Here is a 17,833-nt window from a genome sequence, read left to right as displayed (position 1 = left end):
TTCAAGACCAGCCTGGCCAACATGGTAAAACCCTGTCTCTACTAAACATACAAAAATTAACTGGGCATGGTGGTAGGCGCCTGTAGTCCCAGGTACTTGGGAGGCTGAGGCAGGAGCATCGCTTGAACCCAGGAGACGGAGGTTGCAATGAGCTGAGATCGTGCCATCGCACACCAGCCTGGGCGACAGAGTGAGACTCCGTCTCAGAAAATAAATAAATAAATAAATAAAATAAATACTGAAAAGCAAAAAGGGAAAAATCATCCGTACCTTCAGCCTCATTTTGTTGTGTATCCTTCAGGATATTTTTCACCGTGGGGGTGATACACGCCCTCAGATGCAGTCCTGCACCTCTGTACACAAACACATTCTTTATGTTTAATGGAAACAGTGGGATCATCTTGTTCGAAACCCTGTTTTTCTCACTTAGTAATGCATTGTGAATCTTTGCAGTAGCATCATGAACACAACTCCTCTTGTGGTAGTTTATTGTGTAAGTGTACTCCTGCGCCTTATTTACTTCTCCTCTCATGGCTGGGTACTTTCCCCATCGCTCACACTTTTTGGCTCATAAACAGTGCTGGGGCAAACATCCTTGCATGTGTGTTCTTGTGGCAGGGCCCGGATATTGCTCTAGGGTAAATTCCTTAGAGCGGGTTTATTGGACCAAAGGACGTGGATATTTTAAAAGTTTTGGACACATGATGCCTTTAGGAAAGCTGTATCCGGTATGCATTCACCCACAGCTCCTGCAGCCTGGGCCTGCCGACTGGACGCCGTGGCTGTACCGTTTCTCTTTCCCGCCAGCAATATGTTCCTGCCACATACCCTTGCCAACACTGGTCGACCTAATAGTGAAAGATGTTATCTTACTGTGATCTTAATTTCTTTCATAACTAGAGAGGTTGGGCTTGTTTCCATGTGTTCATTAGTCATTTTATGTGTGTTCTTTAATCATTTGTTCATGTCCCTTGCACATTTTTCTGTTTTTTTTTTTTTTTTTTTTTTTTTCTTTTGAGACAGTCTCGCTCTGTCACTCAGGCTGGAGTGCAGTGGAGGGATCTCGGCTCACTGCAGCCTCCGCCCCTTGGGTTCAAGCGATTCTCATGCCTCAGCCTCCTGAGTAGCTGGGATTACAGGTGTGCGCCCCCACGCCCAGCTAATTTTTGTATTTTTAGTAGAGACGGGGTTTCACTAGGCTCAAGTAATCCGCCCGCCTCAGCCTCCCAAAGTGCTGGGATTACAGATGTGCGCCACCATGCCCAGCTAATTTTTGTATTTTTAGTAGAGACGGGGTTTCACTATGTTGGCCAGGCTGGTCTCAAACTCCTGGGCTCAAGTAATCCGCCCACCTCAGCCTCCCAAAGTGCTGGGATTACAGGCGTGAGCCACCGCACCAGACCCCTCATTTACTGATGTAATGGCTTTTGGATAGTTTGAGGTATAGTCTTCCAGATCATTTTCTATGAATTTATATGCATGCGTAATATAGGTAGCTTTATGGTGTCTTTTTTTTTTTTTTTAAGAGATGTGTCACCCAGGGTAGAGTACAGTGTCATGATCATAGCTCACTGCAGCCTTGAACTTCTGGGCTCTAGTGACCCTCCTGCCTCAGCCTCCTATGTAGTTAGGATTACAGGTGTGAACCACCGTGCCTGGCTGTTTTTATAAAATTGGGATTATATTCAATGTATTGTCTCTGATTTCCTCCACCCCTCAACTTAATATATCTTAGAGAGTGTCATATGTAAGCAACATAAATCTGTTGCTGTCTTTTTGAATGATTGCATAGTTTTTTTGAACAGCTTTATTGAGATATAATTTGCATATCATAAAATCACCTATTTAAAGTGTACAATTTGGCCGGGTGTGGTGGCTCACGCCTGTCATCCCAGCACTTTGGGAGGCCGAGGCAGGCAGATCACCTGAGGTCAGGAGTTCGAGATCAGCCTGGCCAACATCGTGAAACCCAGTCTCTACCAAAAATACAAAAATTAGCCGGGCGTGGGGGCGCACGCCTGTAATCCCATCTAGTTGGGAGGCTGAGGCAGGAGAATTGCTTGAACCCGGAAGGTGTAGGTTGCAATGAGCCAAGATCACGCCATTACACTCCAGCCTAGGCGAAAAGAGCAAAACTCCATCTCAAAAAATAAAAAATAAAATAAAGTGTACAATTCAGTGGTTTTTGGTGGTATTCGTGGGGCTGTGCAACCACCATCATACTCAGTTTTAGAACCTTTTTATTGCTTTGAAATGAAATCCGTACCTTTTAGCTATCACCTTCCAATCCCCCATCCTCCTCAGCCTAAGCAATCCCTAATCTACTTTCTGTCTCTATGAGGTTGCCTACTCTGGACATTTGATAAAAATGGAATCATGGTCTTTTATTGACCTTTTGTCTTTTTTTTTTTTTTAAGACGGAGTCTTGCTCTGTCGCCCAGGCTGGAGTGCAGTGGCACGATCTCGGCTCACTGCAAGCTCCGCCTCCCGGGTTCATGCCATTCTCCTGCCTCAGCCTCCAGAGTAGCTGGGACTATAGGCGCCCGCCACCACGCCCGGCTAATTTTTTTGTATTTTTAGTAGAGACGGGGTTTCACCGTGTTAGCCAGGATGGTCTCGCTCTCCTGACATTGTGATCCGCCCACCTCGGCCTCCCAAAGTGCTGGGATTACAGGCGTGAGCCACCGCACCTGGCCCTATCTCTACCTTTTTTCATTTGGTGTAATGCATTCAAAGGTCAGCAGTGTTGCAGCATATATCAGTATGTTATTTTTCATGGCTGAATATTATTCCATCGTAGGGATATAGCATATTTTGTTTATTCGTCAGTTGATGGACATTTGGGTTGTACCCACTGTTTGGCAAGAGTGGATACTGCAGTTATGAATGTTTATGTACAAGTATTTGCTTGAGTACCGGCTTCCGATTCTTTTGTGTATGTTCCTAGGGGTCGAATTGCTGGGTCATGTGGTCATAATTCCGTGCTGAACTTTTTAAGGAATTGTGAAATTATTTTCCACAATGGCTGTACTGTTTGACGTTCCTACCAGCAACAGATGAGGGATCTGATTTCTCCACGTCCTTGCTCACACCTGTGATATTCTGGTTTTTGATCATAGCTACGTTAGTGGTATGAGTGGTATCTCGTGGTTTTGATTTGTATTTCCTGATGACTAATGGCTTGAGTGTCTTTTCATGTACGTATTGTTCCTTTGTATGTCTTCTCTGGGGATATGTGTATTTAGATCCTTTGCCCATTTTTAAATGGAATTGTCTTTTTCTTACTGAGTTGTAAGAGTTGGTTTTTGTAGAGACCTGTCCTTGATCAGATATATTATTTGCAAATATTTTCTACCATTCTGTGGGCTTTCTTTTGACTTTCTTGAGAGTAAGTATGAGGAATTCATATTCACTTTTCTGTAAACGTTTGGTAGAATTTACAAATGAAGCCACCTGGGTCTGGGCTTTTCTTTGTGTGTCGTTTTTTTTTAATCGTTCATTTGATCTTTGTATTTGTTACATGTCTTTAGATTTTCTGTTTCTTACTGACTCAGTTGTGATAGGTTGTGTTTTTCTAGGAATTTGTTCATTTCATTGATGTTACCTAATTTATTGACCTATAGTTTATAGTACTTGTATTTTATTCTGTGAATGTAGCTTCTTTTAACCAATTTTCTGCAGACGTTTAAGTTGTTTTTATTTTTTACTGTTAGAAACAATGCTGCAGTGAACATTTGAGCCTGTCTTTGTGTACATTGCAAGTGTGTTAGAGGATGGATTGTCAGACGTGGAATCGCGGGTCAGAGGTCTGTGTATTTAACATGTTGATTGTTTCTGTTCCATTATCCTCCTCCTGTTCATCTTTCTATCCTTATTGATTGGTATAAGCTCTTTACGTCTGGTAATCCTGGTCTCCTAAGCCTGGAGATGGTAAGAATGCCCCGCGTGGGTGGTGCACGTGCACCTGAGCAGGTTGGAAGAGGAGCTTTGCATCCGGATGTTTGGTAGCTCCCTTCTGGTCGAGGGAGTTGGATGTGCTTGCCCTAAGCCCACCTCTGTGCATTCATACACGGGGTTTCCAGATGCCAGATCCTGAGCTGCTGGTAGGTCAGAGGGTTTTTGCCTCTGACACGCTGGCTTTGACCTGACAGAGGTTGTTTGGAGTCCACAGCAGGGCTGGCTCTCTCCAGGGACTTCACCAGGCTCCTTCCCAGGGCGGTTCTGGGAATTCTGGGAGCAATGGGAGCTCCAAGCAGTTCTGGCCCACGGGTGCCTGCAGAGGTAGGGGGAGTGCCTGGAGGCCCCACCCCTGCCCGAAGAAGAACCGAGGACACACACACACCGTGTTCCTCATCCCTGCTTTCTTTTTCTCGTTTTCACTGGGGACTGCCTGTTCTGGGCACTCATTAGCTTCCCGGTGCAGACGTGGGCAGTGACGTTAGTCTGAGGAAGGGTAGCTGTTTTCAGGGGATGGGAAGTGGGGTGGCCTCTGTGTGTTTTGTTGGGGTAGAGCTGCCAGCCCCTCACGCTTCCATTCCACTTCCCTTTTCTCCTTTTTGTTTTTCCCGGACACACAAGGGTGGCACCAAAGTAGGTTGAAGGTTTGGACAAGTGCAATTGGGATTTTAAAAATAACCCATCTAGGCTGGGCGTGGTAGCTCACGCCTGTAATCCCAGCACTTTGGGAGGCTTAGGTGGGTGGATCACCCGAGGTCAGGAGTTCGAGACCGGCCTGGCCAATATGATGAAACCACGTCTGTACTAAAAATACAAAAATTAGCTGGGTGTGGTGGCAGGCGCCTGTAATCCCAGCTACTCTGGAGGCTGAGGCAGGATAATCGCTTGAACCCGGGAGGCGGAGGTTGCAGTGAGCTGAGATTGCGCCACTGCACTCCAGCCTGGGTGACAGAGCGAGACTGTCTCAAAAAAAAAAAAAAAAGGAAAAAAAATAGCCCCTCTAGGCCCCTGGAGGCTTCGGTTCAGGCTTTGCTTTACCAGTTTCAGGGTCCTAAAGTGGTGTCTTGCGGGCAGGGGACCGGGCAGGCAGAGGCAGAGGTGGCACGGCAGGCCCTCCCTCCACCTTCCCCGGCTGCTCTGGCCACAGCGGCTCTGCTTTGACTGGTTGGTTTTCTGTGTCAGGGTCTGGAACGCCGCTTGTGTTGGACCCCTCGGCCCCATTTTGGGTTGAAAACATCCTAAACGTGGCTCCTGCCAGAGGCTGAATCCCGAGGATGCCAGGCGTTTGCGGAATTTGGCTTTTCCCAGGGCCCCACAGTCCTCTTTCCTTGGCAGAGGCCGAGTGTCTGCTCCTCCGGCACCATTCATTTGCGAGCCCAGGCGTGCCTTCGCCTCTCTCTCGTTGTATGGGGTGTTCGGCCCTCTAGCCCTGCAAAGGCAAAATCAAATTATCTTCTCTGTTGATCCAAGTGAATTTGGTTCCTGGAGAAGCCCCAGGCGCAGCTTCCTGATAGTTGGTAAGGAAGAGGCTTTTGCGGTGGACCTCCTGGCTGATCCCTGTCTTTCTGTCCCCTGCTTTTGTCTTTCAGTCGTCGGAGTTCTTTGAGATGCTGGAGAAAATGCAGGTGAGTACGTACCCCCATCGCGGTGGGGAAGAAGCCCAGACCCAGACGTGGGTGGTGTAGGGACCAGGCAGAACCCACGGGCAGAAACCGGGTGCCCTGGAGGGAGGGACAGAGAAGAGACAATCACATCCCCTTAGCCCTGGCAACCCGAGGCCATTTTACTCTTGAGCACTTTGGGAAGACTCCTGTGGAGGGACAGGGAGGATAAAAAGCAGAACTTCCCCAACAGGGCAGCTGGGGAGGCCATAAGCCCTGTGGATATGGAGGAGGGTTTGAAGGGCCCATTGTTCCTGGAATGAGCCAGAAAGAAGGCCCAAAAGAACGAGCTGCTTCTTGGGGGAGTCACCTCGCATGGGGAGGCAGAGGGGCGGGGTGGGAGGCCGGCCTGAGTTCAAATCCTGCACCGGACACTTACTAGCACCAGTTCCTTGCCCGTCCTAAGCCTCCATAAATAAGTAAGAAGGAAAGCACCCACTTACATGGTGGTTGGGGTGAAACAAGATAATCGGTGTAAGTACTTGGTAGACACTATATAAAAGTCGGTGTGTGGTGTGGGTTTGGGGGTTCTTTGCTATTCCTCACCAGGGTCAGGGCTCCCAGGTAAGAGCCGCTGCCCTGCAGAGTACGTGCAGAGGCCCAGAAGGGTTCATGGACATGGGCAGGAAGAGTGGGACGACGATGCTGATAATCCACCTATAGCTCAGGCACTTCGCTGGGCTCAGAGATTGACAGGCGTCATTTCTTCCTGCTGAGGGCTTAGGAAGTAGGTGTGTTATTATTATTATCCCCATAGGACAAGTGAGAAAATTGAGGCACAGAACGATTAAAGGCAGCACTCAAAGGGTGCGTGGTTCGTAAGTGGCTTCAGAGTCAGGGAGTCCAGCCATCATGTCATGATACTTTTGACCCTAGGTAGGTGCTCCAGGCTCAAGGGAGGAAGATTCTGTAATAATGGTCTGGAAGTCCTAGCAGGAGGGGCAAATATAGCCCCCACGGCAGTCCTGAGATGCTGGGAAGCAGCCAGGTCTCCCTGAGGCTGGGATGGGAGGGGAGGGAGGGCAAGTATTGTTAGTGGCCGTGTCACCCAGAGCAAGTTATTAAAATCGTCCTCCGCACCCAGCCGTGTGTAGACGACAGACTCATCTTCTATGCATTTAGGGAACTTATGAGCTTGCGGACGCAAGGCTGGCACGCGCCTGAGTGATGAGGGATGGGGGATGGTAGATAATTAAGTGCCCAATTGCTTGGAGCAAAGCTGGGATTTTCACCTCTAGTCAGTGGGATCCTGGCCCTCTGGGAAGCTGGCAGGGGGTTCGCAGCCCACCCAGCCTTCTCTCCAGTGTCTCCTCAGATCCTCTCTTCCTTCTCCCCCAGCCGGAGTCCCCTTCCCACAACTTTCCCCCACACAGGGTCTCTCTGAGCACGGCATTCAGCCCCAGTTAACCGGCCTCAGAGTGGCCTGTTGTGTAGAGGCTGCCGGGCTTGTCTTTTCCTCTAGACTGGGCGCTTTCTAGGGTAGGGCTCTTGTTTTATTCTCCCTCTGTCTCTGCAATGGCTGATCCCCCTGGGCGGGGTGTCTGTTCCATTTCAGTTGAGACTGTTGAAGCCAAATTTCCGGGTGTTTCAGTCTGTACCCTGTGCCCCCTGGGCCCAGCCTCAGAGGATTCACTGTTAGTAAGAAGCTCACGTATGGGGCGCTGATGGCCATGGAGTGCCCGCGTGGGCCTTGAGCCTGAGCTCCATCTTTCTTCATCTTGCATGTGTGGAAACTGAACCTCAGAGCAGTGAAGTGCCCGGGTCACTTTGCTAGTTGTGAAGAGCTGAAACTGGAACCCAGGAATCCCGATTCCTAGCCCAAGAGTCTAGGAATTACGAGAAGGCAAAAGCTTTGGACTCCTTGAGTCCTGGGTTCAGGTTCTAACCCTGACACTTTCTAGCTGAGCATCCTCGGTCAAGTCGGTTTCCCTCTCTGAGCCTTCATTTCTTCATTGAGGGGAGAAGGGGACATAAAGATAATACCTATTGTGGCCGGGCATGGTGGCACATGCCTGTAGTCCCAGCTGTTCGGGAGGCTGAGGCAGGAGAATCTCTTGAACCCGAGTGGCGGAGGTTGCAGTGAGCGGAGATTGCACCTCTGCATTCAGCCTGGATGACAGAGCGAGACTCTGTCTCAACAAAAAAAAAAAGACAGTACCTCCAGCAAAGGCAGCACATGGAGGAGAGAGGTCCCAGTGCTGGACAGTGGCTCTGCGGTAGGTTATTAGGGGAGGGAGTGGTGTGGCAGAGGGGACGGGAGGAGGTTTGCTCTCCTGCCCTCGGGGCTGTTCCCAGACAGGGATGACTAATGCAGGCCAAACAGAACAGACGTCTGCCCTCACTGCCCGCCCCCCCCGCCATCCACCCAGTGTGCCAACTGGGACAGGGTCTGGAGGGCCACCCAGGTGGTTTTCTCTGTGTGTGTGAGAGGAGCGCCTGTCCAGTGGGAAGGGCCCTCGCACGCCCTCCTGAACAATGGTGCGAGGCGACTCAGCCCAGGGAAGTCCGGAGAGGCAGCCTCTCAAGCCACCCAGTTAACAGAAGCCCTGCTGTCCGCAGAGTGTGGGGCACCTCATGCACTTGGTGAGCCGGTGAGCCGGTGACCCGGCTTCAAATCTAGGCCCTGCCCCTCACTGGCTGTGCGACCTTAGGCAAGCAGCCTCGTTCTGGCACCCCGGCGTCCTTGCTGGCGGAAAGGTGCTGTGAGTTCCAAAGGAGACCACAGAGAGAGCTGGCTTGGGAAGGCTGAAATCCCTGTGCGTTAGTGTTGTGGTCAGGCAGAAGCTGCTTCTGGACTCCTGCTTCAGAGGGGAACTGTTTCTTCTAGTTTGTGCTCCGTCTCGTACTGTCACCCGATTTTCTCAGACAGTCTTGGAATCACCACGTGTTCCCCTCCTGCACAACGCAGTTAAGTCAGAACTCAATGATAGAACCGGGACTGGGGCCAGGTGCAGTGACTCACGCCTGTAATCCCAGCACTTTGGGAGGCCAAGGCGGGTGGATCACCTGAGGTTGGGAGTTCAAGACCAGCCTGGCCAAAATGGAGAAACCCCGTCTGTACTAAAAATGCAAAAAATTAGCTGGGCGTGGTGGCACATGCCTGTAATCCCAGCTACTTGGGAGACTGATGCAGGAGAATCACTTGAACCCAGGAGGTGGAGGTTGCAGTGAACCGAGATCCCACCACTGCACTCTGGCCTGGGCAACAAGAGTGAAACTCCATCTCAAAAAAAAAAAAAAAATAGAAGAGGCCGGGTGCAGTGGCTCACATCTGTAATCCCAGCACTTTGGGAAGCCAAGGTGGGTGGATCACCTGAGGTCAGGAGTTCGAGACCAGCCTGGCCAACATAGTGAAACCCCATCTCTACTAAAAATACAAAAATTAGCCGGTCATGGTGGCGCCTGCCTGTAATCCCAGCTACTTGGAAGGCTGAGGCAGGAGAATCGCTTGAACCTGGGAGGTGGAGGTTTTCTGTGAGCTGAAATTGTACCACTGCCCTCCAGCCAGGGTGACAGAGAGAGACTCTGTCTCAAAAATAAACAAACAAAAAGAACTGTTGGATAGGGCACTGCTCCTCAGAAGTGAATTCTTCAGATACCTGTAGATAAATTCCCTTAGTCGAGTCCCAGGCATCATATCTGATCCTTGCAGTCATCCTTGCATTAGTGGGATGAAAGGTGAGTGTCTAATCCTCCTTTTACAGATGACACTGGGGGCTCCAAGAGGCTATGCTTTGTCAAGGGTCACAAATAGTAAGCTTGCAGCAGAGTGAGGGCCAGCACCAGGCCTCCTGCCTGTCCCCTGAAGGCCTATTGGCATGGGGTCTAGAACGCTGGCTCTGACACCAGCAGGTATGACTTCCCATGTTTCCCTTCCCTTACTGGCTCTGTGATCCTAAGACATATATATATATTTTTTTAATTTGAGATGGAGTTTTGCTCTTGTTGTGCCCAGGCTGAAGTGCAATGGCGCAATCTTGTCTCACTGCAACCTCTGTCTCCTGGGTTCAAGCAATTCTCCTGCCTCAGCCTCCTGAGTAGCTGAGATTACAGACATGCACCACCATGCCTGGCTAATTTTGTATTTTTAGTAGAGACGGGGTTTCTCCACGTTGGTTAGGCTGGTCTTGAACTCCTGATCTCAGGTGATCTGCCCGCCTTGGCCTCCCAAAGTGCTGGGATTACAGGCATGAGCCACTGCGCCCGACAAGACAGATATTTAAGCTTTGAATGATAATACTGCCTCCTTCATAATGACCCACAGCATTTATTATGTACCAGTCAGTGTTCCAAGTGCTCAACCATTGTTCACCTTTAACCTTCACCACCATAGTTGATACCACCATCGTTCCCATTTTACAGATGAGAACACTGAGTCACAGAGAGGTTTCTGTGACTTGCCAAGGTCATCAGGCTGATAGGTGGCAATGTTGGGATTTGAACCGCGGTGATCTGTCTCAAGTCTGTGCTGTTAGCCCAGCGGTGCTGCTGCCTCGCTCAGGTGCTGGGAGGCCCGCCCGTGGCCACGTGTGATGTGTACAGGCCCAGCCTGGGCCAGCTGTTGTGCTGCTCTTGTTACTAACCCCCTGTGAGGCCAGGTGCTCTTTATCTGGCCCTTTCTTCTGACCTTTGCTTTTCTGTGGATCCTGTTTTCCTTGTTTCTATAGGGGATCAAGCTTGAAGAACAGAAGCCAGGACCCCAGAAGAACAAGGTGGGCTGGGTGGGGGAGGGGGTGGCCCGATGGCCCTGGCGAGGGGCCAGGGTGAGAGGAAGGCAGGAGGAGCCACCAGTGTGCTGGGTCTTCCGTCTCACACCTGTCTAACTCTGACTCGCACCGCGGGCCGCTTCATGACTGCCTTGTTAGACCAGTGCACGGTGGGCAGCTGAGGGGTCCTGGCCTGATGCCTCAGGGCAGCTTCAGAGCAGGCTGGGGGTGGAGGCCTCGGTGGGACCTCAGGCTTGGCTGTTTGGCCCGGCTCTTCCCGACCCTGTGCAGTGTGTAAGGGTGTCAGGCTCTGCCCCGGGTTCCAGTGGGCAGTCAGCTCTCAGCTTCAGGTTCCATTTCCCAGCCCAGGGTGCCGCTTCTCACTTAGAGGCCAGTCCCCCTGCCTGGAAAGGGGTGCTGGGGGAGACTAGAGGTCATTTTCTGGAATGAGCGTTCTAGGATGGGAAGCTGGTATGATGCAGGGTGAGAAGTTCAGCGCCTTCGGTACTGCGTCGCCAGCTGGCAGGGCTTATGTTCCAGTTCTGTCGGTTTGGAGAAGAACGGGGTGGGGGGGATGTCAGATCCCAGAGCTGATTCTGAGCTGTTCTTCCATCGAATGTTCCTCCCTCAAAGCCCCCACAATGTACCCCCCTTGTGAGACCTGGAAACAGTGGTCAGACTTTATGGGCACTGCCGGGACTAACGGTGGCACTATCTGGTTTGTCTTGCAGGATGACTATATCCCGTACCCCAGCATCGACGAGGTAGGCGCCCTCCCCCGCTCCCACCCGCTCTGCAGCCTGCTCTGGGTCCCTTCCCTGGGGAAATGATGGTGATGGGCTGTGCCCAGCCCCCCATGGGAGAGCACCTTGGGCCTGGGACCTCTCTTCCTGTCTTTGCCTTTGTATCCTCAGCTTCTCCATATGTTAAGTTGGGGGTGCTCATCTAGGCCTTGCAGCCCTGGGGCTACAGGGTTGGCGAATGAACCTGGAGATGTTGTGGGGCTTGGAGGAGGGGTTCAGGTCACTGCCTTTGGCCTCAAGTACCAGTGGGTACCAGGCCCTACTCCTGGGAGCAGTGCAGAGGGGACACCGCCACCGGCCCCTCCCTCCCCTGCGGTCCCAGGGCCAGCTGCAGCGCAGGACCCTCCCTCTGCCTTCAGGTTGTGGAGAAGGGAGGCCCATACCCTCAGGTCATCTTGCCGCAGTTTGGGGGCTACTGGATCGAGGACCCGGAGAACGTGGGCACCCCAACATCGCTGGGGAGCAGCATCTGTGAGGAGGAGGAAGAAGACAACCTCAGCCCCAACACGTTCGGCTACAAGCTCGAGTGCAAGGGTGAAGCCAGGGCCTACCGGAGGCACTTCCTAGGGAAGGTGAGGCTGGGGGAGAGGAGCTGCTGGGGGCTGGGGGCAGAGGCTGGGGACCCTGGGAGAGAGGAGGTACCAGGGGTTGGGCGAGAGGCTGGGGGAGGCTGTGGGAAGGGGCGGGGCGGGGCTGGGGACCCTGGGAGAGAGGAGGTACCAGGGGTTGGGGGAGAGGCTGGGGGAGGCTGGCAGAGAGGAGCTGCCGGGGGTTGGAGGGGCGGCTGGAGGAGAAAGGAGCTGGCGGGGGTTGGGGGAGAGGCTAGGGACCCTGGGAGAGAGGAGCTGCTGGGGGTGAAGGGGAGAGGCTAGGGGAGGCTGGGGGAGAGAGGAACTGGCGGGGATGGTGGGAAGGGTTGGGGCCCTGGGGGGAGAGGAGCTGTAGGGGGCGGGGTGAGGGAGGGACTGGCAGCCCTGGGAGAGAGGAGCTGCCCGGGGTGGGTGGAGGGCACAGTGACCCACGGTCCTCTATCCAGTGCCCCCCTTTTCCTTTGCCTCTTACCTCCTTCCCAGTCTGTCCTTTCGTTGCTGCCTGCTGCTGTCTTAGTTGGAGAGGTCTGACTGGCTCTGTCCTGGGATAGGGGACACGGGGCAGGGGAGCCATGCGGCAGTCAGGGAGGCCCAGTGCCGTGAGTCCTTGTGGGGACCACCCCCTGCAAATGTTTCAGGAGGCGATGGAAGGGGTAGTGTTTGGGGTGAAGGACGGTTGGTGGAGTTTTGAGTGTTCAAGGAAAAATATGTTCTTACACCTCAGAAGTCTCTGTTTCCATCTAAATCACGCAAATCTCTCCCGTCCTCGTTTCGTCAGGTCCTCTGAGTACTTGTACTGCATACTGTCTGCGAGCCTCTGATAGCTTAAAAGTGACAAAATTACTTTTAAAACAATATATTCTGCCCTTCGGACTTACCAGATTCTTGATGTACTGAGAGCAGATTCCGGAAATCTGTGGCCTGAGGCCGCTTTGCAGAGTCTCACATGAGGGGAGGCTGCATCAGAGCCCCTGGGTCTTGTTAGCATGCAGATTCCAGGGCCCCACTCCGATCCAGCAGGTCTGGGGAGCTGTGTTTTTCGCCCGTGTTCCCCTAGCCAGGGAGTGACCCACTGGCCCGGGACACCTCCCAGCTCCGCTGGCTGGAGGTACCAGGGTTCCTCCTTGCTGTCTTGCCCCAAATAGTCTGAACTGGTGAGAGCCACCCCCTGGGAATGAGAACTTAGTGTCTTGTGGTCAAGAACTTGCCCTTCAGAGTCAAGACAGATGTGCGTTTGAGCCCCGGATCTGTCCCTTACTCGTCGTGTGACCCTGGGCAGTGATTTAACCTCCCGGACCATTGGTTTTCCCGTCTGTGAAACGGGGACGATGTTCTCTCCCGGATAAAGTTGTGGGCAGGAGTGGAGGAGACAGCGGGTATTCAGCCCCTAGCACCGTGCCTGGCGCCTCCTGAGGATTCGGCCGGCGGTACCTGTTAATGTCGTCGTTGTCGTCAGTAGCATCCTTCTCTCTCTTGTTGCTGCGGGGCTTCGCGCCCCTGGTGAAGGAGGTGGTTTGCGGGGAGCATATCTGGAAGGTTTCTTCTTCCTTCCTGCTCACACCCGGTTTCTCTTTCTAGGATCATCTCAACTTCTACTGTACTGGCAGCAGCCTGGGGAACTTGATCCTGTCCGTCAAGTGCGAGGAAGCAGAGGGGATCGAGTACCTCCGGATCATCCTCAGGTAGGGCTGTTGTGTTGCGTGAGGCCACTCCTCTTCCAGGCAGGGTGGTGTGGGGGCTGGGATGGGGGACTCAGAAATACCAGACTGACCAGTCTGGTCTGGGTGTGCTGGTGGCGGGGACAGGCCTGCTGGAATCCTGGGGCTATGTCTGAAGTTGCCTAGCAGGGAGACCCACATGCTCCACCAGCTGACAGAGGGGCATCCAGGTCTCCAGGTCACCCGGACTATACCCCTCCCGGCCCCTCTTTCTTACAAGTCCATGGCTCAGAGGAAGACGGGAAGAAAAGTAGGGATGGTTCAGTGTGACTCATCCTGCTGAGACGCAGCTCCGAGTCCTGGGAGAGGGTTTGCCAGAGCGCTGCCTGCGGTATACGTCTCGCCAGGAAAGATAGTGTTTGTTGTGTGGGCTGGGTTCCCTGAGACGCAGTGATGTTCACAACAGGAACACTGATTTACGGCGGAAGCCAGGGCACCTCTGTCTGGATTGTGACCTTCTCAAGGGCAGGAACTGGAACTGGTTTCTGTTTGGCTTAGCTAACATGTTTTGTAAAACCTCCTCTGTGCCAGGAACTGTGATAGGTGTTAGAGATACCATGATGGCTGAGACTTGGTGCCTGTTCTCTGAAAGGCGTATGGTTTCACGAATGTAATGTGTGTCATGGGTATGATTTTAGCAATATGCACAGGTTGCTATGGGGGCACAGAGGAGTCTGTGTCTTATTTATCTCTGTCCCTGGTGGGGTGGTGCTCAGCAGAATACTGTGAACCTGTCAAGCTCTCAATCCTTATTTGTGGAGTCTAATTGAAAATTCATAAAGGTATTTGGAAAAGAGCAATCAGATTTTTTTTTCCTGCCCAAATTTTGAGATAAATATTGGAGGGAATAAGGACACATAACCCCACTTTGGGAAAGGCGGGGGGCCATGGTTTGAGGATGTTGTCGGCACCCATCCATCCAATCTTAGTTTGTTTCTTATCAAGAAGGGAAGCAATTTTCTCTACAGAGGTTCATTTGGCTGGAAATCATATTTGTAAGGCATGGAAGAGTCAATTAAATAGCAAGAGCCAATTTTCTGAGGGGTTAATACCTGGATCTCCATCTCCAAATAGGATTTCCAGCTAGGTGAACCTCTGTGAAGAAAATTGCTACCTTAATAAAATTCAGACCAAGATTGGGTAGGATTTTTGAATAAGATGACAGCGGAATACAAAGATCTAACCCCCTCTTTCTAATAGTGTATCCTACGTTAGGACTGGAAATGCTGCTTTGGGGCTGGAAGCTAGAGAAAGATGCCAGGCACACAACACATACTTTGATGGTTTTTCTTTTTTGTTTTGTAATCTATGGGAAAGTTAGGACTAAAAGTAGGTGAATATTGAGAGTTGAACCCCAGTTTCCCTTCCTTAGAAAGCAGTATCATGGCCAGGCACGGTGGCTTACGCCTGTAATCCCAGCACTTTGGGAGGCCGAGGTGGGCGGATCACGAGGTCACGAGATCGAGACCATCCTGGCTAAGACGGTAAAACCCCCTCTCTACTAAATATACAAAAACAAACAAAAAAAACAAAACAAAACTAGCCAGGGGTGGTAGCACGCACCTGTAGTCTCAGCTACTCAGGAGGCTGAGGCAGGAGAATCACCTGAACCTGGGAGGCAGAGGTTACAGTGGGCCAGGATCATGCCAGTCGAGCCTGGGCAACAGAGTGAGACCCTGTCTCAACAACAACAACAAAAAAAAAAAAAAAAAAGAGAAGAGGAAAGCACTGTTGTATGGGAATATATGCAGTTGGAGATTCTAGAAGAATCCTGTCCTCTTTAGGAGTGAGAGTGAGCCCTAGAACAGCCAGGGATCTTTCCACATAGAATTATGTTGTGGGTCAACAGCATTTGAAATCAATGCCCCAGGAAGCCCAAGGGCAAGCTCAAATGTGGCTCTCCCAGATAGAAAGCTAGTGGGTAGGGTAGTGATGAGAAGCCGTATACCAGCTCAGAAGTTGGGCAGTCACATCATGTACTTGGAGTGATTGCCAGGCCAAATTGGAAACCAGACATAAAAAATTGGCTCCACGGTTTAGCAGCTTTGCCAGACACAAAGAAGAATTATCCAGAAATGAAATTCCCCTGCTGGCAGTGACTGCTGTCCAAACTTCTTCCTCATTCCCCATAGACTTCTGGATTTTTTAATTGATGTACCAAATTTATAACAAGCAGCACTCCAGTCTAAGATCTAAGTATTCTAACAGCCTGTGTGTGCCACGAGAGTAGCTAAGAAGAATCTACCCACAGTTTGGAGACAACAAGCCTGTGTGGACTTTTCTTCTGTTTCACGTTTGGATAGAAAGAAGAAGAAATTTTGTGGGTTTGTAAAAGAAGAGATTCTGCATCTAAAAAAGCATAAACTGGTTAGAGAATAACAGAGTTTTGAAAAGTATTTACTTTTACAGAAAGCCAGGTAAATTTGAGATATTTATTAACTTTGAATTTTCCACAAACCTCTAGAAAAAAAACACACTAAGAAAGGAAAGATAGAGTGAGCATCAGAATGGGAGAAAATAATTACTGGTTAAGTTAGGGAGATAATAAAAGAAAACTAAAAATGGTCAAAAAGAATTTTAAATAGTATATGAAGCAGTAAAAAGCAGAATCTACTTTGTAGAAAATCCAGTTATTAATATGGGGAACAAGTTTAAGAAACTCTCACATAATTCAAAGGAAACACAACAACTTTAAAATAATGAGTGAGATTATGATGAATATGGAGGGTAGTGAGTAGGAATTACACATGGATAATTGATGTTGTTAAGCTGATTGAAGACTTAAATCTGAAAATCAAAATGACTCACCCATTAACAGACAAAGTCAATGAAAGGAAATTAATTGCTGGATGTACTTTGATGAAAATTTAGTATTTCATAGATATAAAGTTACTAGTAGAATGGAAGCATTCCAAATAGTAAAAGAAGACAAAGAAAATACACATGTAGAAAAAGAAAATAAAGGAATAATAAATAAATATGATAGAAGTGTGAGTACATATGTAATGATAATAAATATAAATGAGTTAAATTCCATTGTTAAACAACAAAGATTCTCAATTTGGGCCATCTCTCCAAAAAACCTACACATATTGATCTATATTTTATTAAAGAAAGTCAGAATATTTGAAAATTGTTAAGAAAAAAATTAGAAAAGCCAAATACAAAAAGAAAGCAGGAATGGCAATATTAATATAGAAAAGTAGAATTCAAGGCAAAAAAAGCAATCAGTGTGATAAAGAGGGCTATTATGCATCTTTTCATAAAAGGTAAAATCAATAATGAAGATATTTTATATTGTCAATAGTATATATTATAACATAGTATATGTATATGTACTTACGTATGTAATGATGGAAAAATTCACAGAATACAATTGTAATGGTAGATTTTTAACACACATCACTTGACATATCAATACTAGAGTTAGAAATGATATTTATTCATCTTATTAATGTCAATTATATACATATTTTTCTATATATATATATCTGTTTCTGTATCTATCAGACTTTGATCCTCTAACAGATGTTGCTTCTTTTCAGTTGCCTTTGGAACGCTTACACAAATTGACTGCATAGTAGATCAGTAGTTTTCTGTGGACCTGCTACATCAGAATCATTTTGGATCTTTAAAACAAAGTAAAGCAAAAACAAACAAACAAACTCAAGAAACAAAAACCAAAACCTAGACTTCCAGGCTCCAACCCAACCATTTGAAACACACACACTAAATAAATAAATAAAGAAGATACGTAAATATGTGTGTTGTTTTTTTTTTTGAGATGGAGTCTCTCTGTGTTGCCCAGGATGGAGTGCAGTGGCGCAATCTTGGCTTTTTGCAACCTCTGCCTCCCAGTTCAAGCGATTGTCCTGCCTCTGCCTCCCAAGTAGCTGGGACTACAGGTGCATGCCACCACGGCTGGCTAATTTTTTTGTGTTTTCAGTAGAGACGGGATTTCACCATGTTTGCCAGGCTTATCCCGAACTCCTGACCTCAGGTGATCTGCCCGCCTCTGCCTCCCAAAGCGCTGGGATTACAGGCGTGAGTCACTGCATGTGGCCTAAACATATAGTTTCTTATTTCTTTCCTTATTTCCATATGATTCTATAGAATTCTGTAACTTGCTTCTCTTAACAATATATCTTACAGATTTTTCCATATTAGCATATAGAGAATGTCTTAATGTATTTTACTGCTGCATACTATTCCATTGCATGGATGTGAAATAATTTATTTAATACATCCCCTGGGCCAGGCATGGTGGCTCATACCTGTAAGTAATCTCAGCACTTTGGGAGGCCGAGGCAGATGGATCATCTGAGGTCAGGAGTTCAAGACCAGCCTGGCTAACATGGCAAAACCCTATCTGTACTAAAAATTGAAAAATTAGCTGGG

The 17,833-nt window shown here is 49.3% G+C and overlaps 1 protein-coding gene and 1 long non-coding RNA gene across 2 annotated transcripts in view; one reads left to right on the top strand and one right to left on the bottom strand.

The window, feature by feature from the left end:
- Positions 1–17,833, top strand: part of RAP1GAP2 (RAP1 GTPase activating protein 2) — a 327,595-nt gene that overhangs the window by 207,657 nt on the left and 102,105 nt on the right. The window contains exons 4-8 of the mRNA XM_012001219.1: positions 5,547–5,582; positions 10,286–10,330; positions 11,056–11,088; positions 11,487–11,699; positions 13,296–13,399. Coding sequence (XP_011856609.1) covers positions 5,547–5,582; positions 10,286–10,330; positions 11,056–11,088; positions 11,487–11,699; positions 13,296–13,399 — 431 coding nt within the window. The remainder of the gene's footprint in view (positions 1–5,546; positions 5,583–10,285; positions 10,331–11,055; positions 11,089–11,486; positions 11,700–13,295; positions 13,400–17,833) is intronic.
- LOC105554663 lies at positions 9,869–13,633 on the bottom strand. Its single transcript, XR_001008358.1, has 3 exons — positions 12,190–13,633; positions 11,511–11,596; positions 9,869–10,866 (listed from the first exon to the last, which is right to left on the bottom strand). It is a non-coding gene; the product is annotated as an uncharacterized LOC105554663 (long non-coding RNA).

This window comes from Mandrillus leucophaeus, unplaced genomic scaffold, assembly GCF_000951045.1.
Source record: "Mandrillus leucophaeus isolate KB7577 unplaced genomic scaffold, Mleu.le_1.0 Scaffold653, whole genome shotgun sequence".
NCBI classification, from domain to species: Eukaryota; Metazoa; Chordata; class Mammalia; order Primates; family Cercopithecidae; genus Mandrillus; species Mandrillus leucophaeus.
Note: the sequence above shows the minus strand (reverse complement) of the source record. Positions and strands in the feature narration are given on the sequence as shown.